The sequence below is a fragment of the Macrotis lagotis genome, chromosome 1 (genome assembly GCF_037893015.1).
Source record: "Macrotis lagotis isolate mMagLag1 chromosome 1, bilby.v1.9.chrom.fasta, whole genome shotgun sequence".
Classification (NCBI taxonomy): domain Eukaryota; kingdom Metazoa; phylum Chordata; class Mammalia; order Peramelemorphia; family Peramelidae; genus Macrotis; species Macrotis lagotis.
In genome coordinates, this window is record NC_133658.1 from 454,301,753 (window position 1) to 454,325,205 (window position 23,453).

Consider the following 23,453-nt stretch of genomic DNA (forward strand, 5'->3'; position numbering starts at 1 on the left):
TTCGAAGAAGATATTACTTTAAAATTTTGAATCAATATTCATTAATTATATTGGTCAATGGATGTCTTTTTTGTTTTACACTCCACTAATTTAGGTATTGAGATATATTTCATAAGAGAAGTCTGAGAGGGTGTGTTCCTTCTCAATTAAAAAAAATTGTGTAGCATTTGCATTGATCATTTAAAATTTGATAGAATTTTTCTTTGAATCCATATGGACCAGAAGTTCCCCTTTGGTAGTTTCTTTACAGTTAGTTGTATTTTCTTTTCTGATAATTAATCTTTTAAGATATCTGTTTATCTTCTATTGGTCTTGGAATTACATTTTGGGTTTTTTTTTGTTGGGGGGTTTTAGAAAGATTTTATTTATTTTGAGTTTTACAATTTTCCCCCATTCTTGCTTCCCTCCCCCCACCCCCCACAGAAGGCATTCTGTTAGTCTTTACATTGCTTCCATGTTATACATTGATTTCAGTTGAATGTGATGACAGAGAAATCATATCCTTAAGGAAGAAAAACTAAGTATGAGATAGTAAAATTACATAAGATAACAGGGTTTTTTTCCTTATTTGAAGGTAATAGTCTTTGGTCTTTGTTCAAAGTCCATAATTCTTTCTCTGGATACAGATGGTATTCTCCATTGCATATAGCCCAAAATTGTCCCTAGTTGTTGAACTGATAGAATGAGTAAGTCCATCAAGGTTGATCATCACCCCCATGTTGCAGTTAGGATGTACAATGTTTTTCTGGTTCTGCTCATCTCATTCAGCATCAGTTCATGCAAATCCTTCCAGGCTTCCCTGATGGGAATTACATTTTTGAAGATAATTCTTTTTACATTCGCAGTTCTGTTAAAATAAACTCTGTATAACAGCTCTGAAAATTCTTTTTATTTCTTCTTGTTTTCTTATGATCTCAACTTTGTTCATTTGCTATTTTGCTGATTTTTTCTTCCTTTTTTTAATCATCTTGACATTTTAAAAAACCAACTTTTAGTTTTATCATTTCTATATATTTGAAGAGTTTGCTGTTTGTTTCTCTTCAACCTCAGATATGTCCTTTTAGCTATTATTGTAGATTTGTTGGATTTTTAATTTCTTAAATGAATCTTCAATTCATTAATCCTCTCTTTTTCTGTGTTGTTTACAAGGATATTATATTTTCTCATAGATCTGCTTTAACAGCATTCTGGAATCATTTCTATATATTTGAAGAGTTTGCTGTTTGTTTCTCTTCAACCTCAGATATGTCCTTTTAGCTATTATTGTAGATTTGTTGGATTTTTAATTTCTTAAATGAATCTTCAATTCATTAATCCTCTCTTTTTCTGTATTGTTTACAAGGATATTATATTTTCTCATAGATCTGCTTTAACAGCATTCTGGAAATTATGACATGCTATTTCATAATTATAATTATAATTTCCTTTGATAAAATTATTAATTATTCTAATGATTTATACTTTCTTTCACTAATTATTTGGGACTTCATCAAGTCTCCATTTGGGTCTGGTTTTTTAATGTGTTCTCTGAAATAATGACTAGTTTAATCATATTATTGTCTGCAGGGGAAGTGTTTTCTTCTTTTTTTTTCCTTTCATGTGCAATATCTCTGTGACCTGGCACATGGTCAGTTTTTGTTAAAGATTCCACATATTACTGAGAAAATGTTTATTAGTTAGTATATCCATTCAGAAAATACTATTAAGTTTTTTAACTCTGGTTTCTCCAAAAATGTCTTCAATTCAATATTCTACTACTTCCTCTGCTTTCTCCTTTTTAAAATCCTATTGTCATATTTGCAAAAATGAGAGCAGAATATCAGTCTCCTGCTTTTACTCCTGTATTACTCTCTACATCTTTTGGTAGTTCAATTGATTTTTCCTTTATGAATTGAGTTACTGTCAATCAAAACTTATAAGTTCAACATTAATATTACAATGTTCCTTTCAGTATAGTTTCCTTTTTTATCTATATATTGTAAATATATATTTTGTCTGCTAGTTTGCAACTCCTGCTTTTTTTAATTATTCTAATGCAAAATAAATTGTGTTCTAGTCTTCATTTTAATTCAGTGCATAGCTTTGGATTTGGATGTGTTTATGTAAATAACAAAATGTGACTTTTTTTAATTTGCTCTATCACTTTCATTTTATCAAATAGTTTAGTTATTAGCATTTTTCTAAATAATCATGGTTTTGTGGTTTTCACACAGTAAAGACAGTAATATCTTATTAGGCTATATAACTTTATTACATTTCATTTCTTCAGTTACTTTTGTTTAAATTGCTTAAAACAACCTTAATACTACAAATTTCTTTTTCCCTTTTCTTTTCCTTCTTTTTCTTCCTATTATTACCCTAGTATTAGAGTTTTGCTTAATTTTTCTTTCTTCCTTTTATCTAATTCTTTCCTTAGTTTTTCTTTTCAATTAACTAAGAAAATCCTTCCTTCTTTTTCTTTCTTCTTTTGTTTTTCTATTTTTTATTTTCTGAAATTTATTCCTAAAAATTTTTTTCATTTTATTGTCTTTTTAGTTTATTCTAAATTTTTATTGTTTGATTATTGACCCTTTATTTATTTCTTCCATAGGGAACCTATTACTTATAAAATTAAAGTTTCTAAAATACAAAATTTGCCTCTTCAATAATTTTTCTGCTATTACTTTGCAGATCATATTCCCTCCCCATTTTTCTCAGTTATGCCTTCCTCTTAGGAGTATCAATTCCTGAACATTATAGAAAAGATACAAGTATTTTCTCAATAGAAATTTTCCTGTGTCATTTCATTACTTCCCCTTGTCTTCCTCATAAGCATTTTCTTTTACATTTGTCATGAAATCTCCTTTCTGGTTCCAGACCCTCCCATCTTCCTGAGTAGTGGTTACCCTTAAAAATTCTGATTTCTTTTCTAATGAAGCAGAATGCTCTCCATAGTGACAAAGTATTCTTCTAGAGGAAATGGTCTCTTTAAGCAACAAATTAAACCTTTGAAGATCTCCATATCCCCTTATTGAATATCTCTGCGCATTCTTCAATGAAACCCTTACCCAAGATTAAATTGAGATTTCTCTCTTCCTTACCCTCATTTCAGTCCTTTCCTTTATTACCTCTTTTTTCCCATAGTCCCTCTTCTTCCTGAGATACTACAAGAGTAATTTTCCCTTCAGTAGTTAAATGGTGACTTGATTAGGATTCATTACACACCCCCTCCTTCCTTTTTTAGTACCCTCTCATTCTGTAGTTTAGTTCCACAAAAAACAAATGACAAAAAAAAAAAAAACGTTTATTCACCTGTAGGAATGATGTTCTGAGATTTTAATCCATGATATTTTGATCTTATTTTTAAGTTTTAAGTTCTTTTAAGTTCTTCTCTCATTCTTATCTGTATATTTTTGAAAGAAATATCTTAATGCTCTCTCATTTTACTATTGGTTATTTTTAAGCCCACAAGTGTCTTTCTCTTTCTGTTTCCCCATCTTTTACCAGGTAATTTATTGTTATTTGTGCTTTCCTTGGTTTCTGTATCTATTTGCCTTTCTGGTTTCTGGGGCTTTAGCAATGCTATTGCAATATACTTAGCAATTGCAATAACAATCTATCAATCTGTTCACAACTGTTTTTAGGAATACTTCAAATTCCTCTTTTTATCAAAAGTTATTTTTTAATTGATAATTAGACTCAGGTTTGCAGTATATACATCTTGCATCTTGACCATGTTAATCCATTCCCTTCTCTGGTTTTTGGTGGATGCAAAATAATCCAACATTGTTTGAATTTATTTTCATTTATTTTTAAAGCTCTTTCTCCTGGTCACTTATAGAAGTTATTACTTATCATTGGAATTATACATTTAGTTCTATAAGGCTTTAGATTTTAGAGCATAATTTTTTTTCTTTTTCTGTGCACAATCTATGTAGTCTCCCAATTGGCCATGGTTTCGGTCCCCCCCTCCCACTGTGTTCATAAATGCACATGTTCTGGGCATGTATGTAAACAATTATGGTGTTCAGGGTTTTGATTTGTGTTCTTTAAGGAGCCCTCCAATTGTTAGAATATTCTATATATTCTCTCTTCAAAATCAATATATTTCACTTGTGTATTGTGATCATGGTTTCCTTTTTTAAAATGTTGCTTTTTGCTTCTCCCAGATTGTTCTTTACTTCATTGTACTTGCATTACCAGACAATTGTTCTTTCTTTTGTTTCTTTGGAGAGAATTAATACTGGTGATTTATGGGTTTTTTCCTCTCTTGAGCCATTCCAGAAAATCCTTTATGGTTTAAAACTCTTTTGGTAATCCACAGGGTTCTCCATTCCTCATTAAGTGTTATCAATTCCTTTTCCTTTATCATGAAATACTTGTTCAGAGGTGCTTGAACTTTCTAAAATGTCCTCAATATCATTTCCCCTTCTATTTTTGAATCTTCCCTATTAATTTATCTGCTTTTGTTTAAGGATTTTATCTGAGTTCTCTTCCTTTTGAGAACTGTGGTAATTCCAATTTTTCCCTCCTAATGGTCCCCTGTTGTTCACTTTCTATCTCCTTCCTACTTGATAGATGATCCCCACCCTCCAGGACTAAACTTTAAAGCTGCTCCTCTACTGTTTGTCTCAATCTCTGTCCCGAATGACTTCTGCTGGGGGAAAAGGGAATTGAACTGGCCTAAAAATTAAGGCCAGTTCTCTTTTCTTCAAAACTGATACAGCCCAATTTTTGCACTCTTAATTATCTGGCTGGGCACTATTGCAACCTAGCATGCTGCCAACTCAAAATGTATACCTCCACTTTCCAAACAGCAGAGCTGCTTCTTGCCACAGAACGTGAGGTAAGGGTAAAGGTGGGGAATGTTATCAGAGATTATGAAACTGTAATGAAATTCCTATGTGAATCCCAGAGGAGAAATTGCATAGGTCTAGTTTTTATTACCTGCCAGATAAAGGTGGGGGAGGAGAAATAAGTGAGCACATTAGGTATTACTGATTAGCCTTCTTAAGTTAATTAACCAGATTGTCATCTCATTGTTCCTCTTGCTTTCGTGGCTTGTGGAGAGAGCAGCAATTACTTTAATGGGTGCACATAATTCATATTTTGGGGAGCATTGAGAGTTCAGGAGAATTAGAAAAAAATGTTTCATGCTCCATCTTGTGGCCATATTGTAATGCTCTTTTTTACTACACAATGCTGTTTCTCAGTGTGACTGGTGAATGAATATTAAGCTCAGGTATTTTCATTAAGCTATCAAAGGAAAAAAACAGATAAGTTCTTATTCGAAGGATTTACAAATTATGATGGAAAGGAGCAAAACATTACCCATATCTTCCACTTGTTGCAAATTATAATATTATTAGCTCAGACACCAAAAAGTCTATCACATCAGTGTGTTCACATAATTTTGAGTTTGTTGTGCAACCCAGGTACCTTTGCATTTAGTCAAGACATTCATGTTATTAAGCCATTATCAAAAAAAAAAATGTTTTTGTTTTAATAGCCAGTGGTTGAGTCTAGGAACTCTAGGCAAACTCAGATGTAGAGAATTTCTATGAGCATTCATATGTACCAGAGCAAAATGGCAAGCTGGGAGGCCATCTCTTGTGAGCTCCTTCCCTACTTCTTGTCTCCACAAAGTGTACTTCAAACTTAGAAATTTTTAGCACCCATGTGATAGCTTGAAGAATATTCTTCAACACTCCTAATTTGGCTATATCCCAGAAAATTAGCTATTCATTTGACTTCATTTTCATTTTACAAATTTGCTCACAAATTCCAGTATTAATGCTGAAAAAAAAATAACCTGTTTAAGTCAATAGTCAAGTGAGTTTTAAAGCTTCAGGATTCCCAGACTGCCTCCTGGATATGCTACTGCATAACCAAAGGCTTCTCATACAAAGACCCAGGGGTTGGGTTATGTTGTGGAGCTCCGCTTAGCTTTCCTCAGGAAATACAAATATAGGCCCACCTTCACTGGAAAGGTGGGGTGCTGTTCCTGACTTCTGATGTTAAGATTTAAATAAGGACTTATCCAAAAGCAAGTATACCTCCCAGTGAACAGATTTTGCTTTTATCTCTTACTTTTGAAATTTTCTTGAGGAAGACTGGGTTGTAATTTGAAAAGCAACTGCCTAGGTCACAAACAGGCACTACCCTACTTTTCTAGTCTTTTCTGACAATACTCCCCATCCATGAAGGCTAGGGTTCAGCCAAATAAGAAAGCCTAGAATAATACTATATTCTTATGATGCTGTGCTTTGACTCATGCCGTTCCCTCTGCTTAACTATTTAACTATTAACTTTGCTTATTCTGTAACATTCAAATGAAATGATGCTCTTTTCTGCCAATAAAACCTTCCAGAGAACTTTATAAAATAACCCTAATGCACTTATCATATATAATTGTGCATTATAGTTATATGCATATGTGCTATTCCTGTCCTAATTAATTTATTTAAAATTAAATTATTAAATTATTTAAATTGAAAATTTTAATATTTATTAATTTACATACTTAACACTTAACTATGTCTTAGGGATGTGAATATTAAAAATGACATTATCCTTGACCACAAAAGCTTTTTTTTCTACTGAGACAGAGAAAAATGGCCTAGTAAGGCCAGAGAAACTGCTTGACCTAATGTTTGCACTCCCTAAAGTTTAGTATAGTATTCTAAATTTATCCTACAGGATGATTAAAATATAAAATACAAGGATATGGCATAGGAGCTGGTTTTATCCACTGTTGTAAAAATCACTTGGAGTCCTTGGATATATGAAATCTATAGTTTTCTCTAAAGATTAACTCAGTCCTTTGCCATAAATCAAATTGACTTGTATACTGATTGTAAAAATACCTGATTAGCTTTTCTTTACTTCCTTTGAAACTTTTCCTCACTCAGCCCTCTGAAGTCCTAGACTTCTAGAACCACCCTCCCCTTTGTTCTCCTAATCTGATTCCCTTTTCCTCTACTTCTCCCTGTGTAAGATTTTAGTTATCTACCCTAAGTTGGTGCAGAGTGCTGCAGTTTGTTTGTATTGTCAAAGGAGGAAAGGGTTTAAAAAGTGATATAAACCAAAGTTGAAATCTTGGCAGCTAAATCTACTACCAGCAAGCTGTCTTTCTCACAACACTAGAAAATTCCCTTTCTGTATCCCTACACAGTTCATTTTACCTCAGGTTTTTGGACCTTCTAGTGGACAAAATTCTCCCAGGGCTCTCCAGAAATTCTAGTTGAGAAAATCTCCAATAATGTTCAATATAATTTCATTGTTTTGTATTATTAAACTGTAATATATATATACATATATATATATATGTAAACATGAGTGAGTGTGAGTGTGAGTGTGTGTGCATGTATAATTCCTTCCTTAGGGAGTTATCTGATCTTGGCAAACACAAAATTGAATTTATTCTCTTTTCTGTTCTCTGGATTTGTGGTGACTTAAATTTTTTTAGACATCTTAGGACTCCCTGACTAATTATCTATCCTTGTATTTAGAAGAGGGTTTTATTTTATGAAATTTTGTTTAAATTTTTAATCCTAATATGTGGAATCCTAATATGTGTTGTTATAGGGAACTCCCAGGGAGGAAACTAATGCTACCAAAACAGAACAGAAACCCTCGTATACATTATAGTATTAAGAGAGTAAATGATTAGGTAACATTACACAGATATTATGTGTCTCAGAGGAAAAAGCTGAACCTTGGTCTTCCTGAATCTGAGTTTGGCCCTCTACCCACTATTCCAGACCACCACATTCATGTTGTCTTTAAATTTGATTGAAATGTCTGGGTCATGTGACCAAACAAGTTGGTGGACTAGGTATTTTCTCCAGTTCTCATATTTCTCAAACCTATCCAAAAGAGAAATCATTTACAAGAGATAAAGCAATTTCATTTTCAAATAAAATTAAAACCTAAAGAAATAACAATTGAAAAAATAGTAAGCCCTAAGCCCTAATGTACTGGGTTCAGCATCTCCACCACAATCCATCATCAGTGCTGCCCAAGACTAATCACAGGGTTTGCAAATGAATTCAAATATACCCCCTGTATCTTTCCAATGCCAAGAAAACTAAAAGACAGAAACTTGTTGTGGCTGGGACTTCCTTCTGAAATGAGCAGGAAAGAAAATTCATGCTCATTTATTCAGATATAAATAAGTCAGTAGCAACTAGAAAAACTCAGCAGAGGAAAAAGATTGAGGGGAACATTTGATATTCCTAAATCAATTCAAAGATTAACAATGAAAGATAAATTCTTGATTTCTCAGAAGAAGATGGAAAAGAACAGGAAGAGAAGGAAAATGGACAAAGAAGAAAAGAGAGATTGAAATATAGGGAAACAAAGGGAGCAATCTTGTTTCAGAACTGAGAAAGAGTACCACTGATAAAAGTTCTTTTTTTAAATTTATTTAAGGTAAAGGGGTTAAGTGACTTGACCAAGGTCACACAGATAGACATTCATTAAGTGTCTGGGGCCAAATTTGAACTCAGATCCTCCTGACTCCAGGACCAGTACTTTATCCACTGTGCCACCTAGCTGCCCTGATAAATGTTCTTAAGGGAGAAAATATTCTATAAAGAGAGATGAGGACTTTACAGTGGATATAATCTGTAGGAATTTTTTATTTAAAGAGCCCACTTATCCTGCATCAGGAGAAAAAAAAAATCAGAGCTGAAGAGGAGAAAGGGGAGCAACTGACATACAGAAGAGTTGAAGATTTCATGGTAAATAAGTAGGGCGGGAGAAATGACCAAGGAAATAAGAATGACAAAATCAGTGACATAGGAAAATTTCTATCAAAAGACAATATCCATTCTATCATTTTCAGGAATAGGTATTTCTAAGAGTGAGATGCAATGAAAAAAGGGGGACCAGGGATCAAGATCTTCAAGGCAATAACATAAAAACTATATAGAAGAAACAATTCAAAATAGGCACTCTAAAAATTTTACTTCCATGAGGAATTACATAAACTAAATAACTACAAAAATATAAAGATCACAATTAATACTTATTTTTAAAATGATCAAGAATAGATAAAAATATAAAATAAATAATGAATGGAAGAAATATTTTAAAAGGCACAGAAAATTAAGTTTTAAAAACTAATGAACCAAACAAGTTGAAGGGGAAGGAAAATAAGAGGAATTTTACTTGGTTTCTTAACTGAAAAAGGAAAAAAAAACAGAAGTGAAATAAATAAATAGGCAAATACTAGAAAGCAGGTACTATTGGTTTAAGTCAAACTCCAAAACAAAAGGAAATGAGTAACAAAAGGGAAAGGGCAGGACTGAAGAACAAGGTAAAGAAAACCAATCAGAATAAGGTTGTTTTAATGTAGATTAAGTTAAAATAGCTTAAGGTACTTAGTATTATTTTTACAGAGGAAGACGGTAGAGGGATTCTAATTTGAAAAAAATTATATTAAAGACAAATGGAAGAAAAACTTTAATCTAGATCTACTCATTTTCAATATAAATGGAATTATCAACCAAAAATTAAAAAGTGAGATTGGATAGAAAAAAATACAATCTTTGTTTACAAGATATTACACATTTTGAAAAAAACAAAGATATGTATAAATATATACAGAAAAAGATACATATAGAAGATATATACAGAAAAAAAATGAAGTGCTGGCTTGACTCCAGCACTCACTCCCTATGTAACTCTACATAACTTACTTTATCAATCTGAGTTTCCTCATTTTGAAAATGAGGGGAATAGAGATCTATGACTTCTAAAGTTTCTCCTCTTAATATAAAGTTTTCTTCTGTGTCAAATAAGGAAATAAGACAACATAATATGACATCAAAACCCTTTCTAGGTCTAAATAAATAAAAAAACTTCAATATTTCCATAAGCTAATATGATTTATGATGAGCAATAAAAAGAAAAGTACTTTTCATGGACCAGGACACTGACACTTTAATTCTCTCATTGGGTTCCAAGTCCATAGGGTTGACTGATATTACCAGTTCTACTCTTTAGCTCCTGCTTTAATGAGGTTTTTTCCTCTGTCCCTTTCCTTTTCTTTCCATTATTTTGTAAACAAAAGTTAACTTTATCAGAAATTGCTAATAATTGTTTTCACAATCATATCCATTTGCTGTGATTCCACTGTTCTTCACATTCATTTGCTCATTTGGGTTTGTATTGTGAACCCAGCTTGAAAAAAAAAAAGTGTTCCTCCAGCAATTACAGTGACCTTGCAATTAAATTTCTCATTGTGTCTAAATTTTATTTTATTTGTCTATGTGCCATGAACCACCTGAGGAAAGTAATATTTCTGTATTCAGCACTTTGAGTATGAAGACTTCAACTATTTTATTTATCATTTACCATTACTATAACTGACATTGCAATAAACTCTTTTGGAGATAAGATCCCAGAAAACAGATTTTGTTATAAATGGGGATTCTTTCATTTCTTCAAAGTTCTGAATTTTGAATTCTATTTTTCATCCCACAGGATTATTGAAGTCTCTGATTCTTGGTACAAACATAACAGCATGCACCCATGTAATATGTAGGAAGCAAGTTGTTATAGAGCAGGTTGTTTATAGAGTTCTGACTGTCAAGTCAGAAAATCTGAGTTCTATCATTGTCTTAGACAAGCCCATGCCCCACAACTTTTTCATCTCTCAAATTAGGATATTAAACCGATGCCACTGACCTCATGAGATAATGGTTTTGAGTACTATGAAAATCATAAAATCATAAACAAGCTAAGGTAGTATTATTATTTAATTAGTATATAATGAAAATAATCTTCACAAAATTGCATGACCTAGAATGTCAGTCTTTTAGAAATGGTCATTTTAGAGACATGTTTGTCACCCTTCCCTGGCCTCCTCATCCCACTGTCTCCCTCCATATCCATATGTGCTCATCTTTCAAAGAAACAATTGCAAGAAAATTAAATTCTTCATTTTCATTTTTCAGTATTTCTCATTTTGATAACTTAAAGAGTAAGAGCTGCTCACATATACTGGCAATGTGACTGAACAGAATAGTGAGCCTATCAGAATTTCAACCTACTCTCTAAGACTATAAATGAATTACTTAAAGAGTGGGCATCTCTATCAGTGGAGGGAGTTTTTCCAGGAAAATGAAATCATATTGGTCCAGAGAAAAATAAAAAGTAAAATTATTTTAATAAAGACAAGTCAAGTTTTTATTGTATATTATGTACATATGTAGTACTATTCATGAATACACAACATACATATATATATACCCATATACATACTCACACATATGCAAATGACATGCACATATTTATATAGATAATTTTCACCTATACATAAATAGGTCCATGCATGCAATCACACATTTAGACAAAATACTAATACTATGATACATTTAATACATGAGAGGCAGCTAAGTGACTCAGTGGATAGAACAGTGGGTCTAGAGTCAGGAAGACATGAGTTCAAACCATGCCTCTGACTTTTACTAGCTGTATGACCCTAGGCAACTTAAGTTGTGTTTAACTTAATCTACAAGTGAAACAGCAAACTACTCCAGAATCTTAGTTAAGAAAACCACATGGACAGAATTGGCAGGCTGTGATACATAGATTCATGAAGAGTCAGAAGTGACTGAAGGACCAACAACAAATACTTTTAATGTGTGACAGGAATTATAGTATAAAGTAGATAGAGCTGAGTAAGACCTCAGTTTAAATCTCACCTGTGATACACATACTGACTGACCTTTAACAAATAATTGAATCTCTCAATAATTTAGGTAGTTTTCTAATCAATATTGATACAGAGAGTTGACTAACCTGGGAATTCTCTATCCTAATGTACAAATTATTTTTGGATGCCGTTTACATACCCTAAACTTCTCATCCAACTTTATGTCTATCTTAAGCACAAATACAGGTACACACATTTGCATTAACCCACCTATATTCTTTTAAAATATATACACATTACAATAGAAAGTTCTTTTTGGCAGATCATAGACTTCCATAATTCTGTAGATCCTAGTAATGCTTTAGTGTCAACAACCCAGCGCTTTGTGCCATCTATCCCACTTCCATGGCTTTCCATTTAATTCTACTTTTCCATCTTCAGCTACATTGTTGCTAATTCTATATATGTATGTGTGTGTAAACCTGTGTGTGTGTGTGTGTGTGTATATGTATAAATATAACTATATATATATATATATATATATATATATATATATATAAGCTTCTCACACTTTAGAGTAAATTCCTGCTTCAGAGTCTAGTACCGTGTTTTGATAGTCAATCTGGCTATGATGGATCAAGTTGACTATTAACTTCAATCTCAATCTCACAACAATTCACAGAGTAGAAGTCATTCAATATTTTCCCCCAGAATTCATATAATCTAATTTAAATTCACATACTCAATTCACTAGTTTGATTGATTTCTTTTTTAAATATTAAGTTGTCAAGGATAAGAACTGGACCTATGATTTTATTAACATAAGAAACTCCCAGAAGAAAAAATTGCCTTTACCAAAAGCATACTGGCAACCTCTCTGCAATTATTCTTGGAGTGCTGCCTGGAGCACTTAAGAACTAAGTACCCTACCCAGGATCTTACAACAAAAAAGACTTTCTGGAAAGCAAACCACGTTTCTTTCCTTTCTAGCAAAAGTTAGAGAGAAAATAATCTCCAATTTTGGCTTGTAAACAAGTAGAGAATTATGGCTATGATGCTGTTCTGGGACCTGAACATACATGGTAGCTGAACATTCTGGAAGACATATTTGATCCCTCTGATTTCAGACATTTCCTCCCATTATCATCTAGTGTCCAGGCATTTCCTGGAGTTCAGCTTAAATCATCAGAAAGCAACAATTATTTGACTCCAAGAGTTGCTTTGTAGGAATGACCTTAAGTATTGTCAGCTAGAAAAATATTAGGAAAGGCCAGATGTTGAGAGCATCCAACATCAGAGAAGGTTGAGTCTCATTAAAGAGGTTTGCTACCCTATAGTTTGCTTCTTTTTCAATCCATTGAGGCTGCAATGTTCCAAGGATAGTATGTTCTAAGGAAATGGCCCAAGAAATATATTTACTCAAAATGCTCATTAGTCTCATAAAAGCTCTATGACTAGAATGAAATAGGCAGAACATAAAGAATAATACTCACAGTGACTACAACAATGTAAATTAAAAGATTACTGAAAGGTATTCCAACTCCAAGCAATTTAAAAAACAATCATGGTCACAGTGAATTAATTATTTCCACTAAGTAGAAAGATGGGGACCTACTCAAGTAGAATGTTGAATAAGTTGAAATATGACAATTGAATAAATTGAAACATGACAATGATTGGTTGCTTATGCTTAACAATTTTTCTTTTGTTACAAGAGATGGTTCAGTTTGCCATGGCATAGTAGTATAGAAATACACTATGAAAACAAAAATAATTTTTAACAGAAAATAATCAAATGTGCTTATTAGCAAAGATAGAAGATACTAGGACTTCTTTCTATACAAGCACGAAAAGTATGCAAAAAATGTAGATAACTATTGAGAATATTGTCTGTCCTGGTAGGAATCAGGCAGCAAGTCACAAGATATAAATGTTTTCTGACTATCCCCCCCTTGCACTTGCTGATCATTGGACCAGGAGAACAGAAAGTACAACCAACTTTTGACTGTTCAAGAGTTGATTACCCAACTATGGACTGTCTTGGTCATTTATGTACTTTTTTTTCCTCTCTTAGATGCCTCTTTTCTTAACATTTCACTGTCTCTTTCCCCTTAATAGAGAAAACAGAGAAAGGAAGAGAAGGCAGCTCAAGTCACAGAACTAATATCAGTAACTTAATCTTTGGCTACAGTTTTCCAATATACAAGCTCTAATAAATGCCCCCAAGATAACCAAAATTGTCTTGAAAATAATTTCTTTTTTTTCCTAGTGGCAATGTTTAAGTGAATTGCTAAGAAGCCATTTTTAAAAGTCATTCTCATGGCCTCAAATGTAGGCTTTATCCAGTTTCGATCTCAACTAGGAAAGTTGCCCTACTCTTTAAAACTCGTGGTCAGGGTGAGACTTATTGAACACTGAATTTCCCCAATAGATCATTATTAAAATGGTTGCAACTTGTATTGGGGTAATTCTGATTCATAATGAGCCTGTAACCTGACTTTAACCCTCCAATCTACACTCGTGCTCAGTTAACTCTCCAACTGGAGTTGTTCCTAGGTCATTGTCAAATGACCTTTGGATTTCTTTCAGTCCAATCCCTGCTTAGTAACAAAGGGCTAAATATGAATTTTTGTTCATAAAAATAGTGAGTAAATGATTATAAATATGAGACTGTTTCTCATTGAAGGAGAAATGGAAAAAATGTCTTACGTGAAACAAGAACCTTTCCGTAGAAACAGACTCCAAATTAAAGCCAGAACAGAGAAATAAAGGCAGTCTTTGGCAGTGTTTTACCAAAGCATGACAAGCCTTGGTCTGTGGAAGGTGAGATTGGTTTAAGGATTGACAGGACCTGACCATGGCACTGTTTGTGCCCAGTCTAACCCAACTTCACCTTTTGATTGCCCTTCCCTTTCTTAAGAGAGAGATCCCTGTCCAATCATGGAGGAACTATTGTGATATATACACTGAGGAAGGTTAACCAATATGGATGCTATACAGTTTGTAGAGAAGAAGTAACTAAAAAAAATCATACCTTCCAAGCAGAAGATAATGAAAAAGTTTTGAAAAGGGACAATAACATATTAAAACATCAGAATTTAATAAGAATAAGAATTAAGTACCTACCATGTGACAGATACTATATTAGGAGTTTTGGATACAAATGTAAAAGTGAAACAGTCTGTAGCCTCAGGAAGCTTACTATCAAGCTTAGAAGGACAACATGTACCACATAGATAATTTTATATACATAATACATACATACATACATACATATATATATATATATATAATAGGTATATATAAATTTAAGGGGTGAAAGTGCTAGAAGTTGCAGGAATCAGGAAAACAATTATATAAAAGGCCTTGAAGGAAACAAGAGATTCTAAAAAGCAGAGAAGAGGTAATGAAATGGAACTAAGGCCAGAGAGAGGAGATATCAAGTACCATGTAGGAGAAAGATAAATTTGGCTTATCACATATATGCAGGGAAATTTATGTACTGAGTTTGGAGAGGTAGTTTAGAAATAGGTTGTGAAGGACTTTAAGTGTGAAATAAAGGAGTAGATATTTGCTCCAGGAAACGAAGAGGAGTCAGTGGAGTTTATTGAATAGAAGGACAAAGTAGAATCTGACTTTAGGGGAAATTATTCTGGCAATTTTGTGAAGGTTGGATTGAAGAAAAGAGGCTTTAGACAGAAAAAATAATTAGTAGGCAATTACAATAGGACAAATGAGCAGTGATAAAATCCTGAATTTGGGCCATGGTTGTACAAGTATAGAGAGAGAAAAAAATGGATGCAAGGGAGTTTAGGGAGCTAGAAATGATAAGAGCTGGACAATTGATTAACTATGTTGGGCAAATGAAATTGACTGTCTAAAATAATACTAAGTTACAAATCTCAAAAACTGTAAGAATAGTAGTGCCCTCAACAAAAATAGGGAGATTTGGAAAAGGGAATATATTTAAGGAAGAAAGTTCTTTCAAATATACTGAATTTGAAATGACTACAGAATATCTAGCATCTTGTTTAAAATATTCAATATGCAGCTCATGGAAAGGGAATGTATCTCAGGAGAGAGATTAGGAATATATGTATGTAGCATTTGAGTTGGATTTTAAAGAATGAATGATAATTTAATAGTCAGAGAGGGATCATTAAAGACCTGGGGAACAGAATGAGATGGTACAGTGAGGCAGGGGAGGGCATGGTTTATTCTGTTTGACTGAGTCATGGTTTCTCCTATATAGTGTCAAAATAACTGATTCCTATTAGAGATGTGAATAACAATTAAAGGTAACCAATCCACCTCAAAACTTTCTAGTCTACTTTTTTCTTGGTAAACAAATATTTATTTACTCCTATTTCCAGTTCAAAAAATATTAATGTAATTCTTCATGAAAGGAACTGAGAGTCAGTGACCAAGTCCATACTGTCCTTGATCAGTTTCAAGCATATGAATGAAGGGGGGGAAAAGATTTTCAGAACTAAAGTAGTCCTTTCTTTTCTTTCTCTTTTTTTCTTTTAGCAACTGGAGTTATTGACAGCAATGAAAAGTGAAAGTGACATTTGACTTTTCTGTAGTAGCTGGATAAATTCATTTCAACTTTGATCAGAGGATCGCAGAATATTAGACTTGGAAGAAACCCCATAGTCCATGTAGTTACTGGCAAGAAAACCTCAAGGGAATGAGATCTTTTCTTTCCTGCAAACTAGCAGGTTGTGGTGGTAGGGAATAATATTTAAAAAAGATATACATAAATGTCTATATATATATATATATATATATATATATATGTATATATATGTGTGTGTGTGTATATATATGCACATTTGAGATTCCTACCTGAAATTTATAAGAAATCAAAAATGAAAATAAAATGGGGCAAAAGAGGTAAAGTGAGGAAGAGGTAAGCTGTCATTCTATCCTGAGAAAGAAGTGTTGCTTTAATAAAATAAATTCCAAGGAGAAGTCCAAAGATCCCTTTCTTTAGAAAAAAAATTGTGAAAAAAAACTATCCTTAGGATCATAGAATCAATCTGAGTTGGAAGGACCTTATAGATGCTCTTGCTCGACTCCTTCATTTTACAGAGGCAAGAACTGAGAGGGGAAGTAATTTCCTTCAGACCACACAAGTACAAAATAGTAGAATCAGGGTTTGAATCCTCAACCTATAACTTTAAATTTAGTGTACTTTTCAATTACAAGTAGATAAATTAAGATGGTTATTCATTTTTTAAAGAGGTTACCATGTGATTTCTTTCTTTAGAAATGGTTGCCTTTAAAGTCCACTTTGACTTCACAAGCCCAGTTTAAATATATATATATATATATATATATATATATATATACATATGTATATATATGTATGTATACATATATATAATACTTCAGAAATGCACATACCATGAAAAACAATGCATGCTTGTACACAATTTTGTAGATCTACATATTTCTAATTTGAAATTTAAAAAACTGGATTTTTTTTCTCTATATTCATCCTATTTATAAAGGAGGTGGTTCAGATGAATTAAAGATGGTGACAGTGAAGTGTTAGTTATTTCATGAATCATTATTTTATCAAATCATTAATCTAGTTCAGTAAGTGGCAGATCAAAGGATTCAGAGTTGGAACAGGTCTTGTCTACACTATCACTTCCCAAAGGAGGAAACAGGTCCAGTTTGACTAATTCAGAGAGATAGAAAAGCATCCAGATAAGAATCCAGGACCTACTCCAACAAATGTAATTTTCTTGCCATTGTAGCATGTGATTCTCAATATGACCTTCAAGGACTTTTCATTCACCTGACAAGAATTAGTACCACGATTACTTTCACCAGAAAATGAAGCATTTCTCTTCTTTTTCCTCTCTACATTTAATACAGTCATCTTGACTAGAATGTCCTAGAAAAGCTATGGGTTTGCATTCCTGCCCTGGATGAATGAATCTATACAGTCCAGTGTTAAACACCACCGATTTCTCTTTATTTTACTAGAATGATTACAGGAAGTTATCTATGCAATGCAAGGATTTTGTGGTGGGTGTGCTGGACCTCTGCAGGGACACAGAAGAAGTGGAGGCAATTTTAAATGGCGATGTGAACATTCAAGTCTGGGCCGATCATCACCGTCCAAGTCTCAGCCGAATCAAGCTTGCCATTAAGTACGAGGTTAAAAAGGTAAGTCTCCTCACCCTCCAGACTCATCCATTCATGGGATTTTTATCATCATTTCAGTAGTGTTATTAATATGTTGCATGCCATTTATCCTTTACTCTTCGAGGCAATTGTTTAGATATTAAGAAACCCAATTTTGATAAGAAGGATTGTTAAATGCTACTTGCAGACCTTGTATAGCCTTTAACTCACCAGGTAGAGCTGAAACATGTCACCCATTAGAAGGGCCATTAAAATGCAAGACATGAGAGGATGACTTCTTGATTGCTAATATGTCAAGAAAAATCATTCTGATTGATTGATTAGTTTACAGTAGGTCAAGGTCCCAGATCACTTGGGAAATACAAGACTACCAGCAAGATTCAGAAAAGGATTCAAAAGCAAGAGGTGGCAATCTTTCTACTCCTCCTCAACACATTAAGAAGAACATTGATAGCCTGGAAAATTCCCAACAGAGGGCAACTAGGATAGACAAAGAGGCCTGATATGAGACTTAATTGAAGGAACTGCAGATTTACAGCCTGGAGAAGAGAAGGCTTAAGGAGTAGAGGAAGTATGGTAGGTAGTTATAGGCAGTGTGATAGCTGTCCTAAAATATCAAAGACTTATCTGAGAAAGAGGAATTAGTCTAGTTCTTTTTGACCACAGATGGTAAACCTTGGAGTAGTAGGTAGAATGGAAGAGAGACTGACAAAGCTTATACTTAAAGATAAATTGCCAAAACATTTGGGCTGTCCAAAAGTGCAGTGGGCTGCTGTTCAGATGGTAGTGGGTTACCTCTCAAGGGAAGTTCAACAATTGACTGGATGATTATTTGTTGGGTGTGATATAAAGGGAATCTTTTAGGGGCTATTGATTGAACTAGATAGCTTCCATTTCCTTCAGACTCTAAGATTGTTCTGTTCATTTCTCAGTTCATCACTAGGAAAATTAAAATGAATGTTTTGGTGAATCAAGTAAATATTCTTTAAATTTCAATAAACAAATCCAATATTTATTGTAGATTTACAAAAGCAAGGTAAAGGGATGAAGTCAATAGATGGAGGTACTTTAAGTCAGGAAGATTTGGGTTAAAGTCCAGATTTTGGAACCAAATGACTGTATGATCATGGACAAGTGACCTAATCACTCTAAGCCATAATTTTCTCATCTGAAAACTAGCATCTACCTTATAGGATTGTTATGAGGTTCAAATGAGATGACATGTGTAAAGTACTTTGCAGAATTTTAAAATGCTAGTGATAGTTGTTGTTATTATTTTATTATTTTTTAGGGTTTTTTGCAAGGTAATGGGGTTAAGTGGTTTGCCCAAGGCCACACAGCTAGGTAATTATTAAACCTCTGAGACTGGATTTGAACTCAGGTACTCCTGGCTCCAGGGCCAGTGCTCTATCCACTGCACCATCTAGCTGCCCCCTAATTTTATTATTTTTAATCATTACTATTATACTTTGATTTACCTGTGAACATTTCTACAATGATACCATGAATCTAGATTAAACCTTAAAGTGTTATCAATTAAGAGAACTGGACATATTTAACCTGGAGGTTAAAAAAAAAAGACTTGGGGGTAAATGAAATTATAACATCTCAACCACATGAAGGAGAGATTAGATTTGTTTATTCCCCCAGAAGACAAAACAAGGAGTAAAATGTAGAAATTGTAAAGTAGCCATATGAGTCTAATGTCAGGAAAACCTTTTTAATGATTAGAGCTATCCAAAAATAGAATGAGTGACCTAGAGCAATGGCAAATGTCCCTCACTCTGAGTCTTCTTGTGGAATAGGATATAATGAAGAATCCGTTTGTGCATATGTTGGGCTAACTAGTCACATAGTTTTCAGATTCTTTGAATGTGTTCTCTCATTTAGATGACTATCTATAGGGGCAGTTAGGTGGTGCAGTAGATAGAGCACTTACCTTGGGAGGACAAGAGAACAGGGAGTTCAAATCCAACCTCAGATACAGCGTTTAAGTGTATGAACTTGGGCAAGTCACTTTATTCTGATTGCCTCACATTCAGACTTTCCAATCTGGCCACCAGACCCAGATGGTTCTGGAGGACAAAATGAAGATGGTGACTTCGCACAGCATCCCCTCACTAAAATATTATTCATGTGCTTATCATGGCATCACCTTCCTAATGTCATGATTATCTTTGAGAACAAAGGACAAACATCACTAAATCACTGAATGTTAGTTTTATATATGAAAGGGACTTCATCTCAATGCGGAGTAAAGCATGCTATGTCACCTTTTAAAACTTCTTTCCTGGGGTTTTTTTCCTCATGTTTTTCCCCCCTAAGTTATAATTCCTCTTTCAGAACATGGCTAATTATGGAAATATGTAAAACATGACTGTACAACTTCTACCAAATTGTTCATCACAATGGGGAAGGGAGAGCAAAAGGAGAGGGGTAGAAAAATTGTTGTAAACTACCTTTGCATGTAATTAGAAAATTTTTTTATTTAAAAAAAAGGGCACTTCATAGACCCTTCTAGACCTATCTAGATCAACTCCCTCATTTTGCAGATTAGAAAACAGGTCAAAGATCACACATAGGTGGTAAAAGAGGTGGGATATAAACCCAGGACATCTAATCTCTGAGTTAGCCTAATACTTTCCTCTAAACCACATCAAAGAAATGATTAAAACTTTATGTCTCCTTTCAGATGTTTGTCACAACCTAAGCTAATGTCAGCAAAGACTGGAAAGATATTTAAGATGTGCAGCCAACCCATTCTAATCCTTTCTTGCTATTTTGTTTATCTTAAGTAAACTATCTTTGGTAAAGAAATGTGTCAGCTGAAACCATCAAGGGAGATTTCCTATGCTAAATACATTTTTCAGTACTTTTCCTTCTTGTTACAATTAAAAATTCTACGCATTAGCTTGTTTTATAGGTCTCAGGGCTTGAGCTCCAAGAGGGTTTTCAAAAAATTAGCTGAGTTAAAGGAAAATAGGACACCCGAGGCTAGGCCTAGGAAGCTTAGATTCAGAAGGGTGTTTTTTTCTTTTTATGATTTTGGTTTTTAAATCAGTGCCAATGTTTAATTCTATTTTTTGGCTCTTTAATCATTCATTTTTCATTTTAATCCTAGCCACAAGGGTTCACTGAGGCTTCTTCCCCATTTCACAGCAGTCATTTTCTCAAGCTTCCAGATTTGCCTCATTGAAGTACAAACATGCCTTAGTGAGTCAAGTCGAGATGAATATATACATATACATATATATATATATATATATATATGTATATAGGTATACAGGTATTATATAAACTATAAAGTATCTCCTTTTCTCCTCGTCAGATATCAAATGACCTATATCTCTGCCAACTAACACATGATGAAATTAAACCACTACAGGGCAAAAGGGGGGAAAAAGCCTTATGAAACCCCAGGTAACTCTTATCTGAAGAAGGATCATAAATATTCAAAATAAATTACCAGACTTTGTGGTTTACAGAACTTCCCCTAATGAGAATGGGATTAGAATGTCCTCTAAGTTTTCTTCCTAGCTTTCTAAGATAATGTTATTCAATAATTCCTTGTAAATTACAAGAAAGTAAGCACATTGACATCATTCATTTCAATTAAATTAAATTCAACAAGAATCTATTAAGCACACTTCTTATATATCCAGTCTTAAACTTAATGCTGGGGGACGCGAAGATAAACCTGAAGCTGTCTCTGCCCTCAAAGACCTTATACTTTACTTAAGGGAATCAAAATGGAACTAGAGAAATAAATATAAGAGTTGTGACATAAAATAGTTTATAAAAAGAGAAGTACTATCAGGGGATTTGGAAAAGCCTCATGTTAAGACATAACACTTAAGTTTCTCCTTGAAGGAAGGAGGAAGAGCTTTCTAGACTGTACAAAACAACTAGGCAAAGAAATTAAATATTATGAATAGAGAACAGCAAGAAGGCTGATTTGACTGAAATATAGAATGAGTAAAGGAAAGGAATGAGAAATAAGCCTGAAGAAATAGTTTGGAGGCCAGATGGTAAAGGGTTTTGAAAGCCAAACAAAGCAGTTTGTGTTTATTCTTAGAGACTGGTCAAACCCTTTCTTGGAATATTATTCTGATAGCCTCTATGAAGGATGGATTAGTTGGACATGTAATGAAGTACTATAGTTCAAGTGAGAAGTCGTGAGGACCTAAAGGAGCTGCAATGATTCTATGCATAAAGAGAGGGAGACAAGCAGAGAGATTTTATAGAGGATATTGACAAGATGACAACTGAATTTGCTTAGAGACTGAGGGAGAATAAAGAATCAGGAATGATTCTGACATTGTGAAAACTATCTCCTTTGTATACTTGCCAAATCTTGCCTGACTTTAATTTATGCTATCAAGAATTACTAGGTAAAAATGTCCAGGGGAAAAATTGTAATCATTCTTTGCCTTTTGCTATTTTTTTTTTCGATTCCATGTCTATTTCTCATCTTTCAATTAGATTTAACATACATTCATTAAGTGGCTACTGTTGGATACAAGGCACTCTGCTAGCTATCTATGAGAAGTGCAAAGGTAAAAGCAGTTTCTGCCTTCAAGGAGCTTACATACTTCTAGAGAGGAAGACATGTAAACAGAGAAGTATAAAGAGATAATAAAAGAGGAGGGAGAGATAAGACTTACAAATGAATCATAAAGGTGAACCCTGAGATGAACCTTATTGGAAAGCTAAAGATTTTAAGAAGTGAAGGTAGAAAGGGATTGAATTTTGATTAGCACAACTTTAATCTAATTATTGGCCAGGGGAAATATGACAGTCAAAATTTGGGTGAATGAAAGGACAGAGAGATATGTGATTTTGTCTTTGAAGTAGCATACAGACCATCTGGGCAGAAAGAAGTAAGATGAGCAGTTTGGGGAATAGATCACAAGCCTGGCACAGAAGCATGGTGTAGTAATGATGAGTGGACTTCAGTTATCTAAGTTATCCAAACATCTGCTAGATCTCTCTGTCTCTCTTTCTGTCTCTGTCTCTGCCTCTGACTGTCATTTCTGTCTGTCTGTATCTCTATCTCTGTGTCTCTGTCTTACTTTCTCTCTCTCTCTCTCAAAATAGCTAGTAACTTCCTAACTTGATTGTCTGATAATTTCAATTTCAACCTTCAAAAGGTAGAGGAAACAGAAAGGGAAAATTATAATTTCTATTCTGATTAAGATTTACCCTGATAGCCATGAGTTGGTGTCTAGGACAGAGATGATGGGAATTTGGGAGGTTTCAGAGTGGAAGTGGGGAGAAAATAGGACCACTCCAACATAGAGGTTATGATATAGGAGAGAAAAACTGAGCATAGTATATCATGCAATTTTGAGAAAGCAGATTTCAATGAGTTCAAAAGAAAAATAGGTAGAAATCCTACAGACCAAAATTCTTCAAGGGAAGTGAACTTAGAGGAAGAAATGATACTTAAAGAATCATATTTTAAAGACACAAAAGGAAACAATTCCAATGAAAAGGAAAAAAATGTGATATGTATACACTAGGGACATTCCAGACAACTCAAAATTTTAAAAAGAAATATAAAGATGGAAATGAGTCCAGGAAAGAAAAGACAGATATAAGAATATGACACAGCCTTATAAAGATATTGTCAATAATTCTAAAGACC

At 33.6% G+C, this 23,453-nt stretch overlaps 1 protein-coding gene across 1 annotated transcript in view; it reads left to right on the forward strand.

Annotated features, from left to right (window-relative positions):
- Nucleotides 1-23,453, forward strand: part of TRPC7 (transient receptor potential cation channel subfamily C member 7) — a 280,328-nt gene that overhangs the window by 108,499 nt on the left and 148,376 nt on the right. The window contains exon 3 of the mRNA XM_074209695.1: nt 17,645-17,827. Within this exon, the coding sequence (XP_074065796.1) occupies nt 17,645-17,827 (183 nt within the window). The remainder of the gene's footprint in view (nt 1-17,644; nt 17,828-23,453) is intronic.